Raw genomic sequence first — 9,020 nt, 5'->3', positions numbered from 1 at the left:
GATGTAGACGGGAGAGGACACAGGAGCAGCCACAGCTCTGATGTAGACGGGAGAGGACACAGGAGCAGCCACAGCTCTGATGTAGACGGGAGAGGACACAGGAGCAGCCACAGCTCTGATGTAGACGGGAGAGGACACAGGAGCAGCCACAGCTCTGATGTAGACGGGGTGGTGGCTCTTAGAAGAGCCTTTGGGGTGATGGCGGAGCAGCAGACGGAGCAGATCACTTGGCGCTGGTGTACTTGGTGACGGCCTTGGTGCCCTCGGACACGGCGTGCTTGGCCAGCTCTCCGGGCAGCAGCAGGCGCACGGCGGTCTGGATCTCCCGGGAGGTGATGGTGGAGCGCTTGTTGTAGTGAGCCAGGCGGGAGGATTCCCCTGCGATGCGCTCGAAGATGTCGTTGACGAAGGAGTTCATGATGCCCATGGCCTTGGAGGAGATGCCGGTGTCGGGGTGGACCTGCTTCAGCACCTTGTACACGTAGATGGCGTAGCTCTCCTTCCTGCTCTTCCTACGTTTCTTGCCGTCCTTCTTCTGAGTCTTAGTGACGGCTTTCTTGGAGCCCTTCTTGGGCGCTGGCGCAGACTTGGCGGGATCAGGCATGGTGAGTATACAGCGATCACAACTCCGAGAAGAGAGAACAATGTTTCTGCTCCTGCAGCGCAGCGGTATTTATAGCCACACATGCAAATGAGCAATGCTGCCTGCTCCTCCGCTGCGTCTTATTGGTGTTTCCACACGTCTGCTCTCCATTGGCGGCTTCAGATCCATCCAATGATAAGGTAGGAGGTCGGGGCAGCAGCGGATAAAAGGCGACTGAGGAGCCAGAAGGGGCATTATTCTAGAGTTCACTTCTGTCTCTGCTTTTGACTATTTGGAGTAGATTACAGCGATGTCTGGACGCGGCAAACAAGGAGGCAAAGTCCGTGCTAAGGCAAAGACCCGCTCATCCCGGGCAGGACTCCAGTTCCCAGTCGGCCGTGTGCACAGGCTTCTCCGCAAGGGCAATTATGCCGAGAGAGTCGGCGCCGGCGCTCCGGTCTATCTGGCCGCTGTGCTGGAGTATCTGACTGCTGAGATCCTGGAATTGGCCGGCAATGCCGCCCGGGACAACAAGAAGACCCGCATCATCCCCCGTCACCTGCAGCTGGCGGTGCGCAATGACGAGGAGCTCAACAGGCTGCTGGGTGGGGTGACCATTGCCCAGGGAGGCGTCCTGCCCAACATCCAGGCCGTGCTGCTGCCCAAGAAGACCGAGAGCAGCAAGGCGAGCAAGAGCAAGTGAGCGCCGCTCCTCCACATCTGTCCGAACAACCAAAGGCTCTTCTAAGAGCCACCACATCCTCCTCATCAGAGCCGGCACCGCTGGTGGATAAGAGAACCATCGCCTGCAGCGTCAGATAGAACTACACGATACATTGTTTACTATAGAGTAGAAGCATTAAATGCACAGGTAGATCCTGCTACATGTTACTGGTGTGGTGATGGTGCAGTGATCTAGTATATTCAGCAGTGTACAAGGGATGACTGGTAAATATTTCCGTAGGGGAAGATTAAGCATGGAGTCCAGTCATTATGTTTTTTATTCCACAAAACCTATAAATTGGACGATTACTTTGCTTGGGTTTTCTGCGCTCCACACAATCCTCATGTAGGGGGAGAGGGGGTTAATTCCAATCAGTGCCGTTATCTGTATATTCAGCAGTGATCTGATGCTTCTCCGCTCCATCTACACGTGCAGGAGGCTCCTCACTCACCCGCGTATTATTCTTTGCGGATTCCCTGTGGTGTCGGTTCCGATCCCACCACAGACTAAGACAAGTCTCATGTTCTACCAGGAGCCTGATGTGAGCGCTGCGGGTCTGTAGTGGGGGAAGGAGCCGCTTGAGTAAATCATGTGTGTGATCAGCAGACACACGGCCACTAAGGAGTTAAACGAAGGAGGAAACCCCTATATCTGGTTACTACTCATTGGCTAAACAGATCAGCGGTCATCACATTGGAGTCTACATACCGGGTACACAGGGCGGCCATCTATCCAGCTGCCTCATGCAGTGAATATTCGCTGCATCCTACACTGATCTGAAAAAATATCATGTAGCAGAATCAACACATTCATCTCATGGCAAGACTTGGATTTCTGTTCTGTAATAATCGCATCACAGCAGGGTATGAGCTGTGTGCACAGAGCTATATGTATCACCACTCCCCCGCATCCACCGTGTGTAATATTTGTTATAGATCCATAAGAAGACACATCACATCACCCAAACTGGACACCTGAGCGATCCACCAGCCAGAATACAGAGATCACCAGTGCACAGTAGAGATCAGCTCCCGGCACAGCAACAGGAGATTGTAGCCTCTCACTCAGAAGATGTGGTGGCTCTGAAAAGAGCCTTTGGGTTGTCAGGATGGAGCAGAGAATACAATTAACCTCCGAAGCCGTAGAGAGTGCGGCCCTGGCGCTTGAGCGCGTACACCACGTCCATAGCGGTGACGGTCTTCCTCTACGTACTAATACGCCCTGGGTCAGAAAGGGGTTAAAAAAAAGGACGGGGGTTTACGTCCATGTCTGGATTTTCGTGAAATTAATAAGATTACCGTACGCAATTCCTACTCATTGCCGTTAATTCCTGACTTGTGTAACCAGTTAGTGGGGGCCAAGTGGTTCTCTAAGATTGATCTCCGGGGGGCATACAATTTGTTACGAGTGAAGGAGGGTGATGAATAGAAAACTGCTTTTAACACTCCGGTAGGTCATTTTGAGAATCTGGTGATGCCTTTCGGTCTTACCAATGCACCTGCATTTTTTCAGAACCTTATTAATGACATTCTGAGACCTTTGATTGGTAAGAATGTGGTTGTGTATTTGGATGACATTTTGATTTATTCACCAGATCTGGAGTCCCATTGGCAGAGTGTACGTGAAGTTTTGCAGTTATTGAGTGATAATTCACTCTTTGTTAAGCTGGAGAAATGTGAGTTCGCTGTGCAAAAAAATTAGTTTTTTGGGCTACATTGTCTCCAGCGAGGTCTTTGAGAAGGACCCGGTGAAGGTTCAGGCTGTTCAGGAAGGACCTAAGCCTATTGGTTTGAAATCTATACAGAGATTTTTGGGTTTTGCCAATTATTACAGGAAATTCATTAAGAATTTTTCTGTAATTGTTAAGCCTTTAACCGATCTCACCAGGAAAGGAGCGAATACGGCCCAGTGGACTACTGAGGCCATTGAAGCGTTTGAGTATCTCAAAGAGAGGTTCAGTTCTACCCCTATCCTTATGCAGCCTGATGAGACCAAGCCTTTTTTGGTCGAGGTCGATGCTTCATCGGTCGGGGTCGGAGCAGTTTTGTCTTAGGAGAACAGGGATAGAGTACATCCTTGTGCCTTGTTTTCGAAAAAAAATTTGAAAACCGAATTGAATTATGATGTTGGAAATTGGGAGTTGTTGTCTATTAAACTCGCGTTTGAACATTGGCGTCATTTTTTGGAAGGCGCTAGATTTCCTATTCAGGTTTTCACAGATCATAAGAATTTGATCTATCTGAATGCTGCCAAGTGCTTGAATGCTAGGTGAGCACTTTTTTTTCTCGGTTTCATTTTTCTGTTACCTATATCCCTGGTACAAAGAATGTTAAAGCCAATGATTTATCTTGCAGCTTCTCTCCTACGGTCGGTGCCGAGGAGGAGGAGACCATTTTACAGAAAGGAGTTGTGGTGTCGGCATTGGACTCCGTTTTGGAGAATGGGATTCTGAAAGCTCAAGATGATGCTCCATCTAACACTCCCCATGGGAGATTGTTCGTTTCTAGAACCTTTAGGAGAGAGTTGTTTGTGGAGTGTCATGAGTCTCGGTTGGCAGGTCATCCGGGAATTTCTGAGACTAAGAGACTTATCAGTCGCAGTTTTTGGTGGCCTGGATGGCAGAAGGAAGTCATAAAGTGGATGCGTCAATGTACTGTGTGTGCTAGGTCAAAGGCTTCACATACTCCTGCTGCGGGGTTGCTTTGCCCTCTGGAGGTTCCTAGTACGCCTTGGACGCATCTCACAATGGATTTTATTTCTGATCTGCCTGGGTACGAGGGTTTCATCTGGGTGGTCTTGGACCGTTTTAGTAAGATGTGTCATTTGGTTCCATTCATTACGTGGCCCTGCGCCAAGACTCTCGCTAAAACGTTTGTTAAGGAGATTGTCAAGCTTCATGGTGTTCCCACGGATATTGTTTCTGATAGAGGACCTCAGTTTGTGGCTCGCTTTTGGCGTGCTTTTTGTGACAGGTTGGGAGTCCATTTGTCATTTTCGTCTGGGTATCATCCTGAGTCTAATGGACAGACTGAAAGAAAGAACCAAGATGTAGAACAGTTTTTGCGTTGTTTTGTCTCGGACAATCAAGAGGTGTGGTCTGAGCTTCTGCCTCTCGCAGAATTTGCTCTTAACAATCATACATCCTCCTCTGCTGGGTGTTCTCCTTTTGGTTCGTTCTCCAAATTGGGGTTGACGGTGCCGGGGGAGGAGAATTTTTCCGGTGATTTGGAGACAGTTTGGACTAATGTACGTTGCAACCTTCAAGAGGCTAACAGGAAGTCCAATAAGTATTTTGACAGGAAACGTAAGGAGGTTTTGTTTACTATGGGTGGCATGGTTTGGTTGTCCTCAAGGAACTTGCTGTTGATGATTCCCTTTAAAAAACTGGGTCCTAAGTTTGTGGTCCATTTAAAGTGCTTCAGGTTATTAACCGGTCTGCTGTTAGGTTGGATGTCCCTACTTCCTGGAAGATTAATCCTGTGTTTCATGTTTCCTTGTTGAAAAAAGCTGATGTATCAGATAGGGATGCCACTGTCTCAGTTCCTCCTGTGGTGGAAGACGGCGAAAATGAAATTTCTCGTATCTTGAATTCTAGATGGCATAGAGTGAGATTACAGTATCTCGTCTCCTGGAAGGGTTTCGGTCCCGAAGATAACTCCTGGGTAAGGGCGGATGATGTCTCTGCTCCTATGCTTATTAGAGCTTTCCACAGGAGGTTTCCGGATAGGCCTGGGCTTGGAGGATCCGGAGGATCCTCATAAAAGAGGGGGTACTGTTAGAACCCTCCTGTTTGTTTTTTTGTTTGTTTTTTCCATCTTGTGTTTTGCGGACACGTGACCATCTGCCTTTATATTCCAGCTCCACCCTTTTGGCTGTGCTGGACTTCAGTGTTGTTTGTCTGTTTTGCTAGCCAGGTGCTTCGGTGCCTTTCTCTGTCAGTTCGCTTGGTCCTTCTGGGACCTCTAGTACCTTTTGTCAGTTTATCTTTTTGTGTTCTGCAACAACTTCTCTGTTTAGGAGGAGTCCCATTTTTGTTCCAGTCCTAAGTTCTTTTAGGGACCCCTCCCTTATGCTATAGGTCTTCGTTCAGACTATTCGAGGACTAAGGCGGGTCTGTTCGCAAGGAACAGGCAGCCCGCTACATTGTAGGGATTCAGCTTAGTCTTACTGTAGGGATAGCTTTCCCCTTACTTTCCTTAGTACTTTTTGCAGATCATAATATCACTATTTAAATATGTTTTGAGTTTATTTATAAAAATATCAGAAATATCAGAAATTTGACAAAAATATTTTAAAAATTGCAATTTTCAAACTTTGTATGACTATCCCTTTAATCCCAATAGTCATACCACACAAAAACATTATTAAATAACATTTCCCTCATGTCTGCTTTACATCAGCTCCATTTGTAAAGCGTTGTTTTATTTTGTTAACATTTTAGAAGTTTTAAAAATGTAGCAGTAATTTTTCATTTTTTCCAGGAAATTTACAAAATGTATTTTTATAGGGACCAATTCAGTTTTGAAGTGACTTTGGGGGTCCCATATGTTGGAAACCACCCAAAAGTCATACCATTTTAAAAACTGCACCCCTCAAGGTACTTAAAACTGCTTTCAGGTAGTTCATTAACCCTTCTGGTTCTTTTCAGGAAATAATGGAAAGTGGCATGAAAAGAATGAAAAAGTTTATTTTTACCACCTAAATTTTGATAACTTCTGAACAGGCCACTATAGCCGGAACACTCTAAGGCCGTTATTTGGCCATTACCTGCCATGGCAAACATCAGGACCACGCAATCAAGATCTCAGGGTGCCGATGAGGTCAAAGAGGGCGCCCCCACAATCTGTTAACTATTTAGATGCTGTAGTCACTATTGACAGCAGAATCTAAGGGGTTAAACGTCCAAGGTCGGTGCTAACACTGATTGTGGCTGATGCAGCAAGTTGGCAGCTATCGTGTACAGGTGACAGTTACAGGATAGTCACCTGTGGGGGAACGCTAGTCTCTTATATAGCAGGTCAGTAAAAAGACATCTATTGGTCACTAAGGGGTTAAAAAGTTTGACGATTCAAAAAATTGCACCAATTGATAAAGCCGCCCATATGAGGTGTGCGTGATCATTCCATTGTCAAATACAAATAATGCTGGGGTAAAAGAAAAAAAAAGTGAAAAAGAGAACATTGAGCAAAAAAATGAATTTTCCAAAAGGAAAAAAAGGTTTAAAAAATGTTGTATGCACTAATGAAAAAAATATTCAGTAGAAATAAATGTAAAAAAAAAAAATAAGTAATCAATGCAAATAAAAAAATGGTGTCTCTATAAAAGGTAAGATTAATTTTTAATCATTGTGACTGAAAAAAATGTTTTGCATGAGAATTAAAAGACAACTAGTGGAAATATAAAAAATACATATTAATGTAAATAATTTACTAATTCTTGATGAAAAATATATATTGAAAGTGTGATGTGTCTGTGAAGAAGAGATATGTAAAGGGAAGGAAATTAATTGGAGGTTGAGTATATAAATACAACAAAAGACTCCTGGGATACAAAGGAGAAATGCGACATGGCGGTGTCTAAATTAGATATACCCGTGACATTAACAAATGTGTCGGTGAGATCCGTGAAAAAGAAATAAAGTCAGTATTCATGTATGAGTGTAAGGATATGTCCATGAGAGGCTTAATGCTCCTAAAGAAATTATGGAGAGTACAAACAGTACTGCAATATACTGTATATCAAATGGGACTTTATTACATCTCCCCTGTTATACACTGCTGCATATAGTGTAAAAACTCATGTATATAAGGTACACATTCTCTCTATACTGTACTGACTGCTGTATAAACTGAACAATCTGCTACATCCAGTGTACTTACTACTGTATATATTAAACACAATACTGTATACAATGTACAGATAACTTCATATACTGTACAGGCTGCTCTATATACTGAATACACTGATCTATATACTGTACACACTGCTCTATATACTGTACAGGCTGCTCTATATACAGTACACACTACTCTATATACTGTACACACTGCTCTATATACTTTACACACTGCTCTATACACTGTATATACTGCTCTATATACTGTACACACTGCTCTATATACTGTACACATTGCTCTATACACTGTATATACTGCTCTATATACTGTACACACTGCTCTATATACTGTACACACTGAACTATATACTGTACACACTGATCTATATACTGTACAGGCTGCTCTATATTCTGTACAGGCTGCTCTATATACTGTACACACTGATCTATATACTGTACAGGCAGCTCTATATACTGTACAGGCTGCTCTATATACTGTACACACTGCTCTATACACTGTATATACTGCTCTATATACTGTACACACTGCTCTATATACTGTACAGGCTGCTCTGTATACTATACACACTGCTCTATATATTGTACACACTGCTCTATATACTGTACAGGCTGCTCTATATACTGTACACACTGCTCTATATACTGTACACTCTGCTCTATATACTGTACACACTGAACTATATACTGTACAGACTGCTCTATATACTGTACACCCTGCTCTATATACTGTACAGGCTGCTCTATATACTGTACACACTGAACTATATACTGTACACACTGATCTATATACTGTACAGGCTGCTCTATATACTGTACAAACTGAACTATATACTGTACACACTGATCTATATACTGTACACTCTGCTCTATATACTGTACACACTGAACTATATACTGTACAGACTGCTCTATATACTGTACACCCTGCTCTATATACTGTACAGGCTGCTCTATATACTGTACACACTGAACTATATACTGTACACACTGATCTATATACTGTACAGGCTGCTCTATATACTGTACAAACTGAACTATATACTGTACACACTGATCTATATACTGTACAGGCTGCTCTATATTCTGTACAGGCTGCTCTATATACTGTACACACTGCTCTATATACTGTACAGGCAGCTCTATATACTATACACACTGCTCTATATACTGTACAGGCAGCTCTATATACTGTACAAACTGAACTATATACTGTACACACTGATCTATATACTGTACAGGCTGCTCTATATTCTGTACAGGCTGCTCTATATACTGCACACACTGCTCTATATACTGTACAGGCAGCTATATATACTGTACACACTGCTCTATATACTGTACACACTGCTCTGTACACTGTATATGCTGCTCTATATACTGCACACACTGCTCTATATACTGTACACACTGCTCTATATACTGTACACACTGCTCTATACACTGTATATACTGCTCTATATACTGTACACACTGCTCTATATACTCTACAGGCTGCTCTATATACTGTACACACTGAACTATATACTGTACACACTGATCTATATACTGTACAGGCTGCTCTATATTTTGTACAGGCTGCTCTATATACTGTACACACTGCTCTATATACTGTACAGGCAGCTCTATATACTGTACACACTGCTCTATATACTGTACACGCTGCTCTATATACTCTACACACTGCTCTATATACTGTACAGGCTGCTCTATATACTGTACACACTGCTCTATATACTGTACAGGCTGCTCTATATACTGTACACACTGCTCTATACACTGTATATACTGCTCTATATACTGTACACACTGCTCTATATACTGTACAGGCAGCTCTATATACTGTACACGCTGCTCTA

General features: G+C 43.6%; 2 protein-coding genes across 2 annotated transcripts; one reads left to right on the top strand and one right to left on the bottom strand.

Annotated features, from left to right (window-relative positions):
- Positions 1-212: 212 nt before the first annotated feature.
- LOC141161059 (histone H2B 1.1-like) lies at positions 213-638 on the bottom strand. The gene has a single exon (XM_073645845.1). It carries the CDS (start codon positions 602-604, stop codon positions 224-226), a length of 381 nt encoding a protein of 126 aa, XP_073501946.1. The 5' UTR covers positions 605-638; the 3' UTR covers positions 213-223.
- Positions 639-893: 255 nt separating this feature from the next.
- On the top strand, positions 894-1,384 carry LOC141161058 (histone H2A type 1-like). The gene has a single exon (XM_073645843.1). The coding sequence runs from the start codon at positions 894-896 to the stop codon at positions 1,284-1,286; it is 393 nt and encodes a 130-aa protein (XP_073501944.1). The 3' UTR covers positions 1,287-1,384.
- The last annotated feature ends 7,636 nt before the right edge of the window (positions 1,385-9,020 follow it).

This window comes from Phyllobates terribilis, unplaced genomic scaffold (assembly GCF_046119375.1).
Source record: "Phyllobates terribilis strain yellow unplaced genomic scaffold, ASM4611937v1 Scaffold_9__5_contigs__length_417890890, whole genome shotgun sequence".
Classification (NCBI taxonomy): domain Eukaryota; kingdom Metazoa; phylum Chordata; class Amphibia; order Anura; family Dendrobatidae; genus Phyllobates; species Phyllobates terribilis.
This window is presented reverse-complemented; position numbering and strand designations above follow the sequence as displayed.

Coding starts and splice junctions, on each gene's coding strand:
- LOC141161059 (XM_073645845.1), bottom strand. CDS start 604: ATGCCTGATCCCGCCAAGTCTGCGCCAGCGCCCAAGAAGGGCTCCAAG.
- LOC141161058 (XM_073645843.1), top strand. CDS start 894: ATGTCTGGACGCGGCAAACAAGGAGGCAAAGTCCGTGCTAAGGCAAAG.